The sequence below is a fragment of the Crinia signifera genome, chromosome 7 (assembly GCF_055691185.1).
Source record: "Crinia signifera chromosome 7, ASM5569118v1, whole genome shotgun sequence".
Classification (NCBI taxonomy): Eukaryota; Metazoa; Chordata; class Amphibia; order Anura; family Myobatrachidae; genus Crinia; species Crinia signifera.
This window is the reverse complement of record NC_139223.1, coordinates 103,138,968-103,160,328: the sequence shown is the minus strand read 5'-3', so window position 1 is coordinate 103,160,328 and position 21,361 is coordinate 103,138,968. Positions and strand designations below refer to the sequence as shown.

At 43.1% G+C, this 21,361-nt stretch overlaps 1 protein-coding gene across 1 annotated transcript in view; it reads right to left on the bottom strand.

Annotated features, from left to right (window-relative positions):
* PGAP1 (post-GPI attachment to proteins inositol deacylase 1) overlaps positions 1–21,361 on the bottom strand; it is a 466,817-nt gene that overhangs the window by 306,469 nt on the left and 138,987 nt on the right. Inside the window, exon 8 of the mRNA XM_083153565.1 lies at positions 16,383–16,488. Coding sequence (XP_083009691.1) covers positions 16,383–16,488 — 106 coding nt within the window. The remainder of the gene's footprint in view (positions 1–16,382; positions 16,489–21,361) is intronic.

Genomic DNA, 21,361 nt, shown 5'->3' with positions numbered 1-21,361 from the left:
TACTATTTTACATCCCCTCTCCCCCAGGACCCATATAGCAGCATCTTCTAATCTACCAGGTAGAATATGTTGCTATCTGGGTCCTTGGGGAGAGGGAATGTAAAATGGAGGTAGAATCTACAGATGGAGCCCTCCTCATTTAGCCTGTTAATTGGATTAAGTGAGTAATAGGATTACTATGCTAATCCCCTACTGTATTGTTCTATGTATTGTAATGCTGCTGAGAACAATAGGATAGTTATGGCTAGCCATGGCCTACGGAACAAAGTTGACAGGGGCTCCAACTGTACCACCATTTTGCATTTTAATTTGATTTAATTTCTCTGCATCAGATAAAAACACTCCAAATTGCACTAGTGGAGGGAAGCCTTTACACTTGAAAAGAGACCCCCTCCATCTCCCGATGGTTCCAGAGAGTAGACTGATATATGCTTATGGAAGATCTTACATCATCTTCAAAGATACCTTCCTCTGATTTTACTGTCACATGGTATCCTTGGTTAAAATTTAAGGAATCCCGGAAAACTATTCTCCATGAATGGCTTTCTAGTTCATCTCCAACATTTCCCTTATTTAAATGTAAATTGTTTCACTTGTTCGGGATGAACTGGATTGAGGTCAGTCTGGACAAGGAACACAACATTAATAAATTCTTTACAAAATAGGAAAGCTATATCGCCACATTGTCGGTGGATAGGAGACAAGAAATCCACCAAAGCTTACAAAACACATCTTGGTATCTACTACGCTTAGTGGCTAATGACCCTCCCATTACATTTGATGAGATAACTACATAATCTCACCATTTACAAACTGGGCCACAGGGTGGGGGGGGGGGGGGGAGTTATGGGATGAGATAGAGTCACAATTTAGTATCTATTCTGTATTAACGTATGTATTTTTATTTTTGTGAAATATTTTACTGTAATATCTTGTTAACGATGTTTCTACCATAGACGCAGGTTAATATGGAACAATAACGGATCCTATCTTAATCGACACCCATATTATATGTTGTTCATTATTCAAATACTCAATTTGTCACTGTTAAATTTGTGGATGATACAGTATACCAGAATATCAAGGTTAAACACTTAATCATACCATCATGTGTATATCTTTGACATCAGTTTTGTTCCACTGAAAATGACGATGCTGTACAACTTGCATACATATAAGTTGTATTTTATTGTTTAACTTACAATACCTCAATATAAACATTTTAGAAAAAAAATAAATAATTTAAGGAATCTACTAAGTATGCTACATATTTTCCCTTGCCCTCCCCTACAGCGGTCCCATAAAAAAATGAAAGACACTGACAAGTCTTCTTTCTCATTTGTTCTTTTCTTCTCTCCGTCTTTTTTATTTTATTTACTTTTATATAATTCTCACTATACACCTTATTTGTTTGTTTTTGATGTTCTTTAGTTATACATGTAAGTATGAAGAAATATGTTCTTGTGATCTATTGATACTTTCCTGTTAATTTTGTGCCTTTGGGACTTTATACTTCACTTAAGAGACTATTGTTACCTACTATTGTCCCCTTGGAAATGTTTATGTTAGATTGTGTACCTGCTACATGTCTAAATAAAAAAACTGATTGCGAAAAACGAAAAAAATCATCATGACCAAACAACATCGACATCATGTTCAAGCATCCTAGAAAATGCTACAGGGACTCTGGAGTTCTGAAAATGTTTATGCAAATGTAATTGTCTATTTAAACTGTATTTTTCCACTTGCCAATCAAACTCGTTAAAGTTCGAGGTCGGGATATACAATAATCCTCGGCTGAGAACCTGAGTCAGCATCCGACAAGGTAAATGTAAACAAATGAAATATTAAGGTCTTCTGAAGAATGGAGGCCTGCAGAGCTTTCCTCGACCTTGACCTTTTACCCCCTCGCCTCTAGGGGTGTCATTTTCGGTTAGGAACTGTATGCGAGTTTACCTCTAAAGGGGCTGACACTCCTGATGATAAAGCATATTGGTAATCATTATTGAAATCAGAGTCACTGGTGGTGTACTTGTCATACTATAAAGAGCTTAAGTTGACCTCTCCTTTTAGGATCAGTATTGGTCAATTGGTAGACTGCATTATGTTCATAATCCACAATCACTTTATAAATTTTTTGGCGTATGAACTGCAATCGATTTCGCTTGTAAGTTATAAGTTGTTTGTTTAATTTTTCACACCAATTAGTATGAACATCGGCCTACAAATTTTGTTTATTGACGCCATTCAAAGTAGTAATTTTATCCCGTATGATTTTAAGTTCACGATTAGTCTCAATTACTAGCAACATGAGGTCATACCATAACTACATTTGTTGAGAAAATCCAACATTTACAAAAGGATAAGTTGTGACATCGAATTGTAGGGCAATTTCTGATTTGTTTCATTACTTTACCAAGTGCTGCCTCCGCTGTGTGCGACTGGAAGGTATATATACACACACACACACACACACACACACACACACACACTAAGCAATTCATCATCCACTGTACTACTGTAGGTTGTGTCATATTCACTATGACACTATGACACTATATATCTAAATACATCAATGAACTGCAAATTACATTTTTATTGATTTTAAGTACAGCAAAAACAGTCTAATTCAGTTACAAGGTTGACAAGTAAAGAATAGTATATTTGCATAGTAAGATACACAGATATTGGTGCGGAAACAGTGGTATGTATGAAGAGAAAAGAAGAAGAGATAGGAGAGAGAATGGAAAAGGGAAGGGAAGGGGTACTCAGGTACGCTCTTGAGTATGACAAAAGAAAATAAAAAAAATAAAACATAAAGTCATGGATATGTGAAAATACATGTACAAACAGTCGAACATTATCAAAAGAGGAAAGGGTCAGCAGGTTAGTAAGTAAGAGGGGGACAGAGGAGCTCCAAGTCGCTGGAAAGGGAGGATACTAAGAGGATTGGGACGCCATAACTTCTTTATAGGTCCTGGTATCTCTGAAGAGCAGCCAACGGGACCAAGTGTTCCTAAACTGGGCGTGTCTGTCATCGACAGAGGAAAGGATGTCCTCCATGTCCATGTAAAAGTCTATTTTTTTGAACCAGTCCTTTATTGTTGGAGGGGAGGAGGATCGCCATTTCACCGGGATAACCGACTTAGCGGCGTTATTCAGGTGGCATAACAGGGAGTTTTTTATATTTCGAGAGGGGGACAGGGGAGAGGTAAAATAACCAAAATAGTTGGTCCGTTGGGATCGGATGACCAAGAATAGTCTTAGATAATCTAAAAATCTCTGACCAAAAAGGCAAGATGAGAGGGCACTGCCACCATATGTGCAGTGGATTCCCAGGAGCCAGGAGCAACGCCAGCAGATGTTGGGAACATCAGTACCCATTTTGGAGAGTGTGTCTGCACATCTATACCAGCGGGACATAAGTTTGTATTCAGTCTCTCGGACTCCTCCATTAGTGGAACATGTGTGCCAGGCAGAACTTTTCCCAATTAATAGGTAATAGAACATATAGTAACACATTCAAATATGATGAAGAAGGATACGGTCAGCCTCTAGATGCAACGAAAGGTGCCAAGAGGGTGAGAGGTAAGTATGGGCAGGGAGGAGGGCCAATGCATGTCACGGAGGATCTGAGGTTGAGGGGGGGCCCGCATCTCTAGACTTTTTCTTGGGGGATTTGACCAGCTCCCAACGGGGCCTTTTTGGGAGGCTCGGAGAGGGAATGGAGGGGAGGGAAAGAACCTGCCAATCCGGCAGTTGTATTGGGTCCAGGCCATGTGTGGAGCAGAAGTCCGGGAGACCTGATGGATCTTTAAGGGTGAGAAGTTGGCCACCTTGTGAAACCTGGAGGGACAATGGGAATCCCCAGCGATACTTGATATCTTTGTGGCGAAGGGCTTCAGTAAGGGGTTTCAACATCCGACGTTGTTGGAGAGTTCGCCAGGAAAGATCTTGGTAAATCTGAATACGGGTTCCTCCTAATTCCACTGCTTTCAAGGTGCTTACCTTGCTGAGAATTTCCTCCTTTTGGGAAAAATAGTGGACCCGGCAAATAACCTCTCCCGGGCGATCCGTTGAGAGCGCCGATGAGGCCCGACGGGGGGGATGTCCTCTGGGAGGCTGCAAATTCACAAGTTATTCCTACATCCTCGATTGTCCAAATCGTCTAATTTGCTTTGCGCTGCCCATAAATCTAAGGATTGTTGGGTTAGCGACTCACGTAGGAGTTGGGAATGTACTTCATCTGTCATCTTAGTGCAGATACACGTGTGCCTAGATGGGTCACATCGGTCTGGACCTGAGAAATTTGGGATTAAAGAGATTCGAAGTCTCGCTTTAAGGGCATGTCCTGTTTAGAGGGCAGTGATTTAACATGAGAAAGGATGTCTGTCATTTCGCCTCTTAACTGTGTCATGGCGTCCTGCGAGGGCCCTGGGAAGGGGGTTGCGGCCATGACAGAAGAGATGGAAGTTAACTCGTCTGAGGGGGCTTCTGGGAAGTCCGCAGAATATGAAGTAGACAGAAAGGAGCGAAGATTCTGTTGGTGGGAGCTGGTACAAGGTTTTTGAGGGGTCCGGCTTTGAGAGCCCTTCCCGTTCCTGCCCATTTAAGAGAAGTAGCTAAAAGGTGGTTACATGTAGATGGAGCACTGCATATTTTAGGCAACGAATGTCACATTCCCCCGTTAGTGAGGCAGCATGGCAGAGGGTGGGAGCTCACATTAGCTGGTTCCGGGGGGGGGGGGTCACAGTGAGAGAAGGTAGGCCGTTTCTGTGCGGTCACTAAATGGATAAGTTACAACGGTACTTATGTATTATCTGGACTCCCATGTTAAATGCACCCCATTTTTTCATACCCCTACTATCCAACTACGCATGGAGTTGATTTTATATAGTGTGGCGAGCGCAGCGAGCCACCGCGCCCGAAGCATGGCGAGCGCAGCGAGCCCCGCGAGGGGGCACGGTCTCATAAGAAAACCGGGAGCCCAGATATAACATAAGTACCGTTACAACAGTATTGTTTTTTTTATTTTTTGTATGTTTTTTTTTTTAATGTTATATGGTTTTTCATGCATGTTTTTTTTTCCAGAATACGGCTATTATCAATCCTTGAAAGGGCCTGGTGGAGTCTAGAAGGCCACAAGAGGGAGCTCTTGGCTTATGTATGTTGTGTTCATTCTAGCACCCGCCATCTTTGAAAACTCATGCAGTTCCTTTTCCCTGTCTGGGGTGTCGCTGTCTGCTGTGGTGTTTCTAGCACAGGTCTGCTTTGCATATCAGTGCTGATATACAGGCCACACTGTGCTAGAAGCACTAGAGCAGACAGCGAGACCCCAGGCAGGGAAGAGGAACTGCATGGGTTTTCAAAGATAGTGGGTGCTAGAATGAACACTATGTATGGGTATAGTACCAATAAGCTCTGGGATGGAGAGCTAGTCTTCTCTTTAATAAAGATGGGGCTGGCCCAGAGCCCCAAGTGTAAGGGCTGTTTGTAATTGAGAGACAGGCAAATTTAGTTGCTATAAGCCTAAAGGCTATCAAGCCACACTGTGTGGTATAAATAGAAACTGTCATGCTGAACAGGGCGTGAGTCAGGGAATTATAGAGAGGCAGGGGAAGTGGGAGTTTCTGCGGGCACCTACCGGCACGTCTGATGGTGTGTGCCGGCCTCCAGACCCCCCGCAGGCAGCCACTTTGACCACCAAGAGGGAATGCTGGGCAGATCGCCCACTCCTAGCAGGGAAAGCCACTGGGTCCCAAGCGCTAGGCGCGAGCACTGCAGCTAGCGGGATCCTCTCCGTGGTCTCCCAGGCCTAAATAGATCAATGTAAATAGACATGATCGGGTGGGAGAGACACAACTGCATGATCTATGGAACGCAAACAGGAAATCCATTAAGTCCAAACACGAGATGCCGGTCATGTAAAAGATGGAACGCACGCCGGAGGTTATCCGTGGAGCGCAAACAGGAAGCCACACAGCACAGTAAAAGGAAAATAATAATAATTATTTAAAAAAAAAAAAAAGTACAAGCATTCCGATCCGTACCGAGCACAGCGGGCGGTAACCTAAAAGGTGAATAACCTAATTAGCGAAAACGATGATAATGTTCCAAAAATTTATTTTAAATGATAAGAAAAGTTATATAACGATTAATATTATGCCATTAGTGGTGCTCCCCAGGGTTCTAGAAACGTATATAACCACAAAATATCACCTGGAGAAGACCTCCAGGGGACCAGAAAGTACAGTAGAACCTCTTTGTGGGGGCACTATTTGAAATATTTATAAGATTAAAACTTTACTTTTAATAAGCAAGTTAAAATATAGTATCGTAATATTTATAATATGTAAGTGTAGGATGGGAGGAAGAATTCTGTCACTGGCTAGAGCCTATATACTGATTTACTATCATATACTGCAGTATATATAGTGGTCCTATATTGTTAGACATGTTTTGAGTATATCTGCCAGTATGTGAAAATTTATGTGATAATGTTTTCAAACGGGATCAAAAAGTTTTTTTTTTTATTATACACAAATGATGTGTCATATGATCCGATTTGACCTCAGGTTTTTCTGGTATTTGTGAAACAATTTCATGTGTACATTAAATCAAATCAACCATGGAAATCAAACACTTCAGCAGTTAAAGAAGATTGTAATATTTGTATCTCTGATATGAGAAAAAAAATTGTACACTTGATGAAATTCAGGATACAGTTACAAGATGTAATTGCTCTAATAAACCCGGCTATACCGTTTTTTAGGCAGCCTTCCAAACTTTACTCTTATTGCTTTATCAAATATTAGAATAATTCTGCATGGTATGCAGCAGGTATAATACATTCTAGAAAACTGGATAGAATCCTATACATCAGACTTCTTAGTATCTAGAGCAAGTTATAACATTTGTGGGTATAATACATTCCCTGACACCCACCACCATTGTTGGTTTGCTGGTTACTGCTGCTTGTATTGCCATTGCCTTAATAAAGGTCTGCACCAAGGCCGAAATGTTGGCAGGCTATAATTTTGATTGGATTAAACTCTGGATTTATACTTTCATGAGAAGACTGGTGAGTGCTGTTTTTCCCTCATTTGGGATTTCTGAGTATATATATCATGGGTCCTCAAACTGCCACCCTCCAGATGTTGTGAAACTACAAATCCCAGCATGCCTTGACACAGACTTAACACTCCCTTATAGCAAAACTGTGGCAAGGCATGCTGGGATTTGTAGTTTCACAACATCTGGAGGGCCGCAGTTTGAGGACCCATGGTATATGTATATATCTATATCTATATATCTCGATATATATATATATACATATACACATATACACATACATACATACATATACATTCTGTAGGTTCTGGCACTACCACTATTGATCCTCTTAATCAACAGTCATACACTGCCCAGATGCCCATCACTTATGGATCCAAGTCCACACACATAGCGATTTTGCAAACAGATGTCACTCCGGGTCTTAGTGGTGAAAAAGTAGTCTACTTGCGTATACGGCGTTTCCATCCTTAGATTACCCATACTTAGGATTGGGACCACCACCTCAGAATTACAATTCTTATGAGGCCGTGCCATATACGAAGACTAACGGTATGAGTTTTATCCTCATTGTTCTCCCTCATTCCACGTATTCCCCTTTTCCCCTGTTCCCCATTTATGCAGGATTCAGAAATAGCGATCAAATATGCTAATTTAATGTATCAGAGCTAACCAACCTCTGTGCGATCAATAACATCACTATCCTTTAAAAACATAACTTCCTGATAGACCAAAACAGGTAATTTATGAAAGGAACTTCAATTGACAAACCTAGATCCTTATCCATCATCCTCGCTCCCCATATCGTGCTCTGAAGGTGTTCTGAATTTTTTTAGGTACTTGTGTATTATCTGGGCGCCCGATTTTTTCATTGGGTCGGGAAAATCGCGTTGATCGCATCGCATGCAACCAAATCGCACCGCATGCGACCAAATCGCACATGCGATGCGATCGACACGATTTTTCCATAGGAATCAATGTTAAATGGTTCCAAATGGTCCCTGACCATATAAATAAAAAGATGGTTGGCGGCACTCACAGGAGTTGAAAAAAAATCAGACTTAGCCCAAGCTTAGCTTAACGTTTCAATTCTTGTTCGAATTTTCATCAGAAGCAAATGTGTTAACAGACAACAGTGATATAAATACCTTATCCAAGGAAGTGAAAATTCAAACAAGAATTGAAACGTTAAGCTGATTTTTTTTCAACTCCTGTGAGTGCCGCCAACCATCTTCTTCTATTTACCTGTATGCCAAGGAGGGCACCCAGGGCTAAGTGCCGAACTCTCTGGACTTATATATATATATATATATATATATATATATATATATATATACACACACACACACACACACACACAGTAACAAAATCTTTTGTGCTAACCATGGGCAATCAATTTAGAAGGCTGGCCCTTGTTGGCAGGGATCAAAAAAGCTAAAATACTGTAAACAACAATGGAGGACCAGCACCACTTTATGACCTACAAAAAGCCTGTATAATGATGTTCAAGAATAATTCTCAATTCCATCTAATAAAAGTCCACAAAAAAGCATAAAATCGTTCCATGTCATTTTTTCATAATATTCAAAACTGTATTAGTCAAATCACAGTTTTAAAAATAGATAGAAAGCTTGCGAGCAGGGCCCTCAAACATTTGACTGTCTGTAAATACTCAGTTTGTTGTATCACTATCTCCTTTGTAAAGTGCTACGGAATATGCTGTGCTATATAAGAAACTGTTAATAAATAAATAAATAAATAAAATATAAAATAGAATCGGACTTCATCAGGGGCATAAATAAACTTCACATAAGTGCAAGAGAACTTTCTTTCCAATAAGAGAAACCAATAATTTAGAATAATTGCTCCTTGTGAAGTTACACTTAACAGGTAATAATTCATGTCCGCATGTTCATTTGTAGGATGACACTACCTTATCACACTTGATTCAATCTATTCTTTGAAAAATGGTGTTCACAATAGAGTGAAGTGAAAATACCTCCAGGGTAGTGAACACTTAAGGCCCCCATACATTAGTCCGACTTGTCCTAAGTTATCACATGCAATTAGGCACTTCATATGCCAAGTTTTGCATGTGATAAATCACATGCTAATCACATTAGAAGAATAATGTAGGATTATAAAACTATTGTGCAATGGGGGGGCGTGGCTTGACGGCGTAGGAGACCAGTCACGCTTTCTGAGTGCTCCTACAAAAGCCCACATAAAATAAGCTTTAAATTCCCCATAAAGCACATATTTACCCTCTGTGAGGGACCGGAGGTGCCACAGACCAAGCCACAGAGAGAGGAGAGGCGCCGCGGAATCGGGGACGGGAGAATTCCAGTCCTGCGGGTTGTGGCCCTCTCCGGCTCTGAGGCCTCGGCCTCGAGTTGGCATGGGACCCGCTGGCTGAGCTCCGTGGACGCATTGCAGCGTAAAACAGGTGGCGGAGGCGGCCTGGAAGGCCAGGAGCAGAGAGGACTGAAGGTGAGGTGTGCCCCTACCTGCCTGGGAGCATCAGCAGAGGGTGAGGACACCGACAGCGGAGAACGGAGGGGGTGCAGCCGGGTGCTGGGTCCCGGCGGCGGCCATCTTGGTGCAGGTGTCCAGGGAGAGGAGACTTCACTGCAGCTCGTAGGCACAGGCTGCAGGATCTAGCTGCCACCAGTCCCATCTAACACAAAGCCCTGATTGCTGCAGAAGCTTTAGGGGTCAGCGTCCTTTCTGGAGGCCAGATTTAACAGCTGCCTTTATAAAGACAATATTTACCTCTGTCAGTCTGATACAGCCCCCCTTTGAATCCCCTGCAAGGGGAACGCCTTTATTGATTGAAGCCCTACAGTTTTTGAGTCTGGTGTGTGTTGTCGTTCGCCTAAGGGCAGAGGTTTACCTATGCTACTAATGAACACAGAATGTAACTAATTGGAATGAATAAATTCTAATTATCTCCACCCCGCAACTTCTGACTTAAATATTGCTGATGAAACAAATGAACTCTCTTTAATGTGATACGGCGCGTGGACCTTCACGGGATCTTCCTCTACCCTTTCTTTTTATATTCTCATTAGAGATTATTATTGGAGTGCCCTGTTTCATTTCCCTCTTCTCTACTATGCCTTCAAAGGACAAAGGACCAAGGTGTCCAAATCAATCTCACAGGTAGCATTTTTCAAGCCGTCGCCACGTCGTATGGAGAACCAGAGACCTCCAGCCGATGAGCTGGGACCGGACGGCCCCTCTCTAAACCCATTCAATCTGTCTCAACCCACATATACGGATCCATCGGCTGCACCAGAGAATGATGATAACGCTGCCCTGACGGTTGGTACCTTAAAACAACTTATTTTCCAATTTAAAGAATATATCGCAGCAGAATTCCGTACTTCTTTTCAGGCTTGCCAACGTTCTATAGAGGACTTGGGCGACCGAACAAACTCCCTGGAAACTAAAATGGGCGAAGTAGTTGGTTCGCACAATGACCTCATAGATTCTCATGCTGCCTTGGAGGAAGAGGTGGCTTCTCTACGACACAAGGTCACTGATATGGAGGACAGATCTCGCAGAAATAACCTCAAACTGAGGGGCGTCCCCGAAAACATCTCCAATAGTGGCCTCTATGACTTCACATTGGACATCTTTAAGAAACTCCTGCCATCAGCATCCACCTCTGATCTCTTGCTTGATCGGATACACAGGCTACCCAAGCCCAGGAGTGCTCCAGAGGGTGCCCTAAGAGACATACTGATGCGGGTACACTTCTTTCACATAAAGGAAGCTCTCTTAAAAGCTGCAAGGCCCACCTCCGAGTCGGTGGAGGCCTTGGGATCCTTCCAACTATTTGGTGATTTATCCAGGGCTACGCTGAACAAACGTAGATCTCTCCAGCCTATAACAAGTGCACTTCGAAAAGCTAATATTCTATACAGGTCGGGTTTCCCTACAAAATTACTTATTTCCAGTGATGGGTCCACTATTGCCGTCTCCGACGTGGGAGGTGGGCATGAAACTCCTCAGTAATTGGAAGCTGTTGGAGGCCCCTTCTGCCTTGTCCCCGGACCGCAGCCTCCAGCAGGACTGGGCGGTGGTGGGGAAGTGAGGCAGAAGCAGGTCCTTCCATAATACCTTTCATGCCCTCGCATATACTAACGTTTTGAGTTTGTTGCACTATTTCATAGATGTATGTTACTCTCTTTTTAAATGTGTTCAATTACTGCTAGTAGAGATTACGCATTTAGTTGTAGTCGAGATAGTAATTTTACAGAGTATTTAGATCTCCAATTGTATAATTCTCTGGAGTTACCTATCCTTTGGCTTTCCAGCATATATGCTAGAACAAGGTCACAGAATTGTTTACATTATTTTCTGTTATATCTATGTTGCGGGGTGAGAAGCCACCTCTCCCTCCCTAGAAATGTTAGGTGGGACGCTTCTCTTCTGGTGCCTCACTTCGACTCTATACAGAGTTGTGGTTTATGTGTATTTGTGTATTCTCCCCTCTTGTCTCTTGTCCCCCCCCCGTCACCTCCCTCCAACCCTATATTTCAGGTCTACATATTCACTCTACAATCTATATTCTTTGTGTCACTATCTGCCTTCTGGACTGAGTCATGGTGAATATTGTATCCTTAAATGCTAAGGGATTGAACTCTCCACAGAAGCGTAAAATGGCCTTAGCAACGTTTTATAAACTAAGAGCTGACATTGTGGCGGTTCAAGAAACCCATTTTATCAAAACTTCTCCACCTAAATTTTATGATAATAGTTTCCCCATTGCTATAATTCTAATGATGGCCCCTCTAAAAAGGCGGGAGTAGCTATACTGGTATCCTCCAGCTGCTCCTTGTCGGTTAACTCACAGTATGCCGATCCAGAAGGTAGATACCTAATCCTGGTGGGGAAACTAGAAGATATGGATGTTACACTGGTCTCTTGCTATGCCCCTAATTCCAGGCAAATTCAGTTTTGCAGGAGACTATGTACACTGGTTAAGCAACACTCCAAAGGGGCCACGATAATTGTGGGAGATTTCAATATTGTCCCCGACCCAGCGGTTGACAGAACTAGACCCATAGGGGGCCGCTCCACACCCCTCCCTAACCAGTCACAGGGGCTCCGCCAACTACTGGGAGAATACGATCTACATGATGCTTGGCGAGCCAAGAACCCAAATGTTAGAGACTACACTTTTTTTTCTCATCCGCATAGCACATATTCTAGGATAGACTTAGCATTGACTGATAAGTGCACTCTGATGACTGTGGTTAAGGCCTGCATCCTACCTATGACCTGGTCGGACCACTCCCCTCAGCTGATAAAATGCAATTTCAAAGCCCGGAAAGTGTCCCCAGGCCCCTGGCGCCTAGGCGCCTATTCTTTGTCCAACCCTGAGGCCTGTAAAGCTATTTTGGACTCTTTAACAGCATATATCTCTTCTAATGATCCAGATGACATCAATGTATTTAACCACTGGTGCTCACTAAAGGCAGTGATTAGGGGGATCGGCCATCCAGGTAGCTGCTAGAATGAAACGGGCTCAACTCTTAGAAACTCAACACTATCATGAGGACGTCACAAAACTGGAAGCAGCTCATAAAGCTGACCCACAGAACAGACAACTCCTTAATCTACTCCTCAAAGCACATGAAAAAGCCAATATCTCTTCCCTTAGAGAGGTTCAAAAGAACCTTTTCAGGTTAAATCAGATGTTTTATGTACTGGGGAAAAAAGCAGGTCACTTATTAGCCAGGAAATTGAGAGGACGTCAAGCAAAAGCTAGAGTACATGCAGTTTACAATTCAGGGGAATCTAAGGTCACAGACCCATTTGATATTGCAAACACCTTCGCAAAATATTACTCCCAATTATATAATTTAAATTCGGACGCCAATCCCCCCAACCTCTCACATCGATATATTCTTACAAAGTATTTCCCTCCCGAAGTTAGATGAAGGGGTCTTCCGCGCCCTGTGCTCCCCATGGCGTTTGTCAGAAGTGGAGGAGGCTATAAATTCCATGCCTAAAGACAAAACGGCTACCCATCAAATTTCTATAAACGTTTTAAATCAATCATAGCCCCTATTCTTTTACGAGTATTTAACACAGCTTCAGACACAGGCGAATTCCCGAAAGAAATGCTCGAGGCACGCATAATCACTATCCCCAAGCCTGGTAAACCATCAACGGCAGTACAAAATTTTAGACATATAGCCCTTCCGAATATAGATCTTAAACTATACGCCAAATTGATTGCGAATCGACTGGCCCCTCTATTGCCCACATTGATAGCAGCAGACCAGGTTGGGTTTGTTCCGGGCAGGCAGGCAACAGATAACACCTGCAGGGTCTTTGGTATTGTAGAGAGCTGTGAGAATAAGAAGTCCCCCATGTTGATCCTGTCGCTTGACGCTGAAAAAGCATTCGATAGATTACACTGGGGATATCTTCGTTCGGTATTGCATAGATTTGGTTTTAGTGGCAGATTTGTGGATTCTATTTTTGCCCTTTATACTTTCCCCTCTGCGAGAGTGTTTGTAAATGGATGTTTATCCAATACATTTAAAATATCAAATGGGACCAGACAGGGCTGCTCCTTGTCCCCGCTTATTTTCGCCCTTGCCATTGAGCCACTGGCGGAGAAAATCAGGTCCTATGACCTAATCAAGGGACCGGTGATTGGGGGAATACCACACAAATTTAGCCTCTTTGCGGACGACATACTCTTATGCCTATTACAACCTGAAATTTCCCTGCATGCACTACACATAGTCCTGAAAGAATACTCTAAAGTGTCGTTTTATAAATTAAACACCTCCAAAACAGAAGCTTTCCCCCATAAATATCCCTTTGGAAAAGATTAGATTACTGAAGGACCAGTACCGATACGCCTGGCAACTGAAATCCATAAAATATCTAGGAGTCCAGATAACTAGGAGCCCCGACATATTCTTATGCAACTACAAACCATTACGGAGTGCGTTTGAAAAACTTATAGATGAATGGAGTATCCATGAAGTGTCCTGGCTAGGGCGTATAGCGGCATCCAAGATGATCCTGTTACCAAAACTTATGTATTTGTTCAGAGCCATTCCTAGGACCCCTCCCAAAACATATTTTTCCGACTATAATAAACTTCTTTCCAGATATATCTGGAAGGGATCCCACCCACGTATCTCCAAACAAACTCTGACGCTGCCTAAGCAATCGGGGGGAGTAGCATACCCGGATTTGAATGCTTATCAATCGGCTTGCTTCATCAACCAGGCCAGAGATTGGTTCGTCAATGGTGTACCTAAACCATGGGTGATGATCGAACAATCCTTTTTGCCCAAAATCCACTTGTCCGAGCTGTTATGGCTGCCCCCATGGGCGTTATTGCTGTGGGCGAGTCCTGGTGCTGCTATCAGGGACACCTTGTCGACTTGGCACAAATTATTGTTGGGGGACAACAAGGCTTCATTACCAAATCCAGATTTGTCCCTCGCAACAATAGCAGCTCTTATCCCCAATTTGAAACTGAATGATTGGCACCAAGCAGGTCTTACCTCCCTTAAAGCGATTTGCCCGTCAGGTAGCCTCCTGCCCTTTACTGAACTTATGGATAAATATAAACTACCTAGACAAGATTTCTATAAATATCTCCAGATACGTCATTGGTTGAACTCGAGTTGTGGTGAGGCCTCTGTTGCACTTTCCTTTCCTAAAAGGATTGTAGCAGGATTGTCTTCACAGAACCATAAGGTTAGTATTTCCAAATGGTATTCCTATCAGACTAGTAAACCTAAATCTGACAAGCTGGTAGCTCAAATTAGATGGGAGAATGATCTGGGTAGGACTTTGACGATTGAAGAATGGGACTATATCTCCCATTCAGGTTTCAAGCTCTCTAAATGTCTCAACCATTCCGAGATGTTCTACAAACTATGTCATAGAGCCTATTTCACCCCCAGACGGCTGCACAGGATATGGCCATCAGTTTCCAACTTGTGCTGGAGGGGATGCGGACATGTTGGGTCTATCCTACACATATTTTGGGACTGTCCAGTGGTGGGCCCATTGTGGACTGGGATATTTTCTCTATTGGGAGATGTCCTGGGATTTCATGTACCTAGGGATCCTGTTGTAGCCTTGTTCCATTATTCCCTATCGGTTTCCCAGAATAACGCCTATATCATGGGACAGATACTAATAGCCACCAAAGCAGCGACAGGTCAAGCCTGGTCCCTGATAAACGACAGGTCATAAATAAAGTACACAAGCATTTCTTATTTGAGACAGCTGATTATAGATGCAATCCCAAGTGGATTAAGTGGAGCGAATATAGGGAGAGAATGACATTCCCCTTGGAGCCCACCATCTGTCAGATATATCAATGTTATTGTCTCCTAACCATGATGCCGATATATGATCTTACATTCACCCGTGGATATATAAATGTATACATTTGTGATATGTACTGGATTAGCCTGAAATACACCCCTCTCCCTAAGCCCTTTCCTCTGTGTCTTTGCTCCCTTGTGTATCTGTCTTGTATGTTGATTTTATATGGTTTGCACCCTTCCTATACCCCCCCCTCCCCCCACTATTTCTATAAACAAGAGTCGGTAGTATATCTACTGGTACTAATCAGACTAAGTAATAATTGCTCATTTACTGTATAAGTGTTTATTGCACAGATTGGTATCAATGTGATTACATAATGTTTAAATTGAATGTCTAGCTACCTGACTTAATAAAAATTTATTATGGAAAAAAAAAACTATTGTGCAATTATGTTAGCACAGCTGATAGCAGGTTGAGCTAGTTGAGTGTCTGGAGCATCACATTTGTAGATTCGATTATACTCTCAAAATGGCCAAAAAAAAGAGAACTTTCATGTGAAAATCTGTTCTTATTCTTCAAAATGAAGGCTATTCCATGCAAGAAATTGGCAAGTAACTGAAGATTTCCTACAACAGTGTGTACTACTGCCTTCAGAAAACAGAAAAATAGGCTCTAACCAGAGTAGAAAGAGAAGTGGGAGGCCAGGTGCACAACTGAGCAAGAAGACAAGTACATTAGAGTCTCTAGCCAATCCACACATTTTTTGCACATGCTCAATTTTTCACCTAGACAAAGAATCAGCACTTTACTTAAATTGATTGAAATTAAATGTGTCCTTAAAAAAAAACAGTGAATATCCACCTGCACTACTAAGAATATAATTAACAGATGTAGCAACTATTAATAAATCCAACAATCCTAGAGCTACAGGTATTTCTAAATCATGCTTACATTTATGTCATAGCTGAAGTCAAGTGATTTTTACATACCTGAAATATTTATGGCTGTTTCATATGATGATTCATAGAATTTTGCTGGATTTCTTACAAAGTGATGATGTAAAATTGACAATCTTTTAATGGGGTCTTCTGTTATCTAGATATTAAGAGAAACAGAAAATTAGTACAAAGAACCCCTTTCCTGCCATTATGTGAAAGAGAAGATTACTTACACATAATTACACACACCCAGTGCTATTTTTGTACGAAAATAGGTTCAGGAACTGTGGGCGGGGGCAGAAAGTGGGCGGTGATGTGGGAGGAGCTACAAAAGGGGCGGGGCATCAATTGGTGCATTACATTTTTTTTTTTTTAAAAAACATGCAATTCCTCCCAACAGTGCCAGTAAAATAACAATCCACCACAGAGCATGACCCCCATGCTTACTTTAAGCCACGCTTATGTCCATGGGGGCCTACACCACACATGCTGCACCCATATTTTTACTCTCTGGAGACCATCGAAAAATGGTCCCAAAGAGCTGGATGGCTGCAGACAATCTAAGCCACACTACAGTCTCTATTGGGCCATCTACTGGCTGCAGTTTTGTAATACGGTACATTTTAATTCCCCCCATAGAGATGAGGAGCAGAGGTAACATTTTATTATATAGGATAAAAAGCAGAAATACCCTTTGCTGCATATGGCAGTTCTGATCAATTTAATTAAATATGTCCCTATAAAAGTTAATGAATGTTTGTTTAAATTTTTAGAGAGTTCATCAGTTTCAATAAGCAGAGCTGCGCAGCCTAAAGGTGATGGATAGCGGTGCTGACAGGGCGCAGTGTCCCTGAGAAGGATGGATAACAGCAGAGCAGCGCAGCATAGCTGAGACAGACAGCGGTGCTGAGGGAGCATAAATACCTATCAGGGGCTCCGGTGACTCCCTTTCGGCCAGTGGAGTACGGCGAAGACCGGCGGCTTCAGTGTTGGGCGGTGAGCGGAGCCGGCAGGAAGTGTAGGAGACGCTGCTAATAACAGGCCAGGATTCCTGTGTGGAGACTCAGGAGAGCGCGCCGATGCGCCGTGGCGGTGAGCGTCATGGCGCATGCGCATTGCATAGTGCGCTCGAGGTTTCTCTTATAATGGCAGTGTGGCACCAAATGATACACGCTGTACCGCCGCGGGGGCTGCGAGGGCTAGGCCAGGAGGTTCCGGAACACCGTTCCAGGTGACCTCATTTTTCAGGTCAGCTTCAGGAACAGCGTTCCGGGCCGTTCCGGCACAAAAATAGCCCTGCACACACCTATATATTGGTAAGCCAGCTCAAAGCTAATGCTTAGAAAGCTAGTAAATGTAGTTTCACTTGCTGACAACAGATGGCAGTGATTCTGAGTCACACGACTGACTGAGGACTGCTACGCACCGGCACCCAGCACCACAAAATCCTCCATGATCCCCCTGAGCCTCCTGCCCTGGCTCCCCTCACTCAGGCTCCATGACCCTTAAAAAGTAAGGAGCTGCTGCCAACCTGATGTGAGCCCGGATCAGTCAGAGGGGGTGTTCAAAAGACTGATCTGGAGTGACTTTTCCGGCAGATTGATCACTGATTTGAAAACTCCTGAAAAAATGCCTAGGATGTTTGATAGTTTGTGTGCTGATCTGCAGCAGGATTCTGAGCTCTTTGCTTTGGCTGAGAAATTAAAGTGTGCAGCTGAATATGTGTATGAGGCAGGATAGGAGGGCACCATAATGGCATCAAAGGTATCCACTACCACGGTCGCTGCGAGGAGAGCATTATGGCTTAAGGGTTGGAAGGCTGACAGTGAGTCACTGGAAGGTCCTTTTTGGAGGCAATCAAGGCTCTTCAAAATGTAGGGCTTTTAGCCCTTCCTTTCGGTCCTTCTTCCGGGGGGGGGGGGGTCTGGGAGGGGGCAGTTTGGCAGAGGTAAATTTTCTGTTGGCAGAGGGAAGTCTGCAAAGCTCCGTTTTGGTGCTTTTGCAAAGAAGCCCCCCTCAAAGTCCGAGGAGAAGTCCTCGGCATGACGGGGTGAGGCATCCCCAGTCTGGTTTCAGGGTGGTGGTCGATTCCTGCAATTTCAGACCAGCTGGTTGTGGTCCTTGCAGGTCCTTTGGGTGAGGACTGTAATCTAGGAAGGGTACAGGACAAATCTCAGGGGAAACCCTCAGAGATGTTTCTTACCTACAACTTTACCACGAGAAGCCCTTATGAGACGGGCCCTTTTGGGGGCGGTGGAGTGAGTCTCTCACTCAGATTGGTGATCTCATTGCAGGGGACCATACACTTGCTTTCATCACTGGTTACAATGCCCAACATAAAATTCTGGAAGGGGTTTTTAAAAAAAAACTGGGGGATATTAAAAAGAGATCCAATTCTGGGTAAAATGTTACCAGAACACCCCAAGTTCATATACAGAAAGGCCCGCCCATAAGAGATAAGGTTGTTCGAAGCTTTCTCCCTTCATCCCAACCTAGAGGAAAAATCCCCAGCAAAGGATTCCACAGGTGTGGGTTATGTAAGGCTTGTAGAGACATCAATTGTCAAGGCATTTCCAAGATCACTACCACCACTATAAATGGAATATCGGTTTCTATAGCAGACTTCATAACCTGCAACGCCAAAAATGTGGTGTATGTGGTAAAGTGTACCTGTAACCTCTTTTACATTGGCCGTACCTCCAGACCTCTTAAAATACGTCTGGGGGAACATCTCAATAATATAAAAAAGGGATTGGACTCCCATTCTCTATCCCATCACTTCAAATTGAAACACATTTTGAGGTTTTTCGCCATGAGACATGTTACGGGTAACTTGAGAAATAAAAATACTGCAAGTACTTTGGCAAGGGAGGAAATGCGGTGCATTTATATTTTAATACCCTGATCCCTGGCGGCTTGAATTTAGATTTTGAAGTGAAATGGTTTTTATGATTTTTTTATTGTTACCTTTTATATTTTTAATGCCTGCATTGTTTTATCTGTTTTAATAAGATATTTATGTGTATTTTTGCATGGTATGTAATATGTATTTATTGTGTACTTATTGTTATTTCTGAGGAGAATCAGCGGCCTTTGAAACATATGACGGATACTGAAAGTGAGATTCAGCTCCGAATATGCAGTGCGCGCATTAAGACTTAACTAAGAAGGCCGCCGAGGAGAATTGGACGGAAGTGTTCAGAGACACTTCCGGTGGACGGATGTATGCAGGAGACTTATCTAGCACAGGATCCTGGACGGAGGACATTTCAAGCATGCTTACGATTCGACAGGGTATGGAGGGGATTCCAACCTGACACACTTCCGGGTCCGCACACTAATCGGCAGTAATTAGATTCCGGCACAGATGGTCTGATTGGACAATTGGGACAGATACCGCCTATAATGGGTGGCTTCCAAAAGCCATGAGCTTATGATTGGACTATCTTTCTCCCTTGTCTGGTTAGCGTATGTTGTTATTGGTTAACATGCAAATTCATTTTAATTGGTTATACATGTAATTGATGCTTCATGATTAGCTAATGTTAGCTTAAATTCTGTTTGGAGTGTGACTAGAGGCACTCTCCTTGAAAAAGACCGTGGTGATGGTCGAAAACGCGTTTGGAGCTTCTAGTCAGATCCCTATGGCATATGTGTTGGACCTTGGACAGAGAACCTGCTGTGCCTAGTCTGGAGGTGTATCCCGGGTAAACCCTCCTTTCATTAAGCGCAGACGAGAGCTGCTTACCCCAGTTCTCCACCATCCGGGTAATTGGCCATTGTCTTACTCACTTTTATGTGAATAAAAGTGGTTTTGCACCATATACCTGTGCTTCCATTTGTTTTGGGTTATCTGTTGGAGATTGGAGCTGTGAATTCCCATTTATATTGATATTTCTGAGGAGTGAGAAAATCATTTGTTATACTGTTGTAGAGAAGAGGATACGCTACCCCATCAGGAGGGAAGTAAAGTGTCTGTGTAAAGTCTTCTTTCGAGTGACCCCATTACGGAGAAGAGGATCGCCTTTTGTTATACAGGGTGGTAATCTTTCTCTTATTGGGGTTTCAGGCGCCTTTGGAAGGGAACACCCACATCCTTGTTGTCTCTAAAGCATTTGTGTGTGCCCCCGCAGCACTGATGATCACCGCCACTGCGCCCGCCCCACTGCTCCTCACAGCAACTGCTGCTGCCTCCCACTGGCACCACCGCTGCCCACCCCACTGCTCCTCACTGGCACGACTACTGCACCCACTGCCCGCCCCACTGCTCCACCCCGCTGTGGAAAACGAAATTGCACCTCTTGCACCTCTAGTTTTAATTCAAAAGAATCGTTAAATGATCTAGGATGGACCTAATGCATTAATGACTAAATCATAGTGATATTTCTTGCTATATGTACATTTGTGTATTCCCCAAAATATTGGAATAAGATCATCCATACTTTATGTGTAGTAATGTTGTAATTGCCGCCACAGACGCAAGGTCAGTATGGTGATTGTAATACAATCACCATACATGACCTTAGAGATATTTGGACTGTTATCTAGTGAATCATTTTGTGGGACACCAAATACAGGAACTGAGGACAAGCCAGCCAAAACTGGTTCCTGCCTCATGGCAGGAACAAAGGAAGCAACCACAGGAAATGAATCATGAGAACAGGAAGACCCCTGTGGAAAGAAGAACCAATGAGGAGATACCCAGCCTCTTTGTTTTACCCAATGACCACCAAGATTGACTCTCCCACCCCTTACCCTTAAAAATGACCAGGCACTGTGTGTCTGTCTGGCTCTCTCTCTCCCACACACCAAGAAGATGTGACCTAGGATGGACTCTGATTCCCTGTGCCTGTGGTGGTAATTGATATTCTTATGTGTGTCTGCTTGTGTCAGGATGGCTGGGCCTGCGTTCATTTAATGTATAGCTGTAACCTGTGTATAGTCTAAACCGTATTGTGTAAACTGTACCATTTAAATATCTGTTACCTTTTGTGAACCATTGTCCCATAAGGATTTATAATATACTAGGA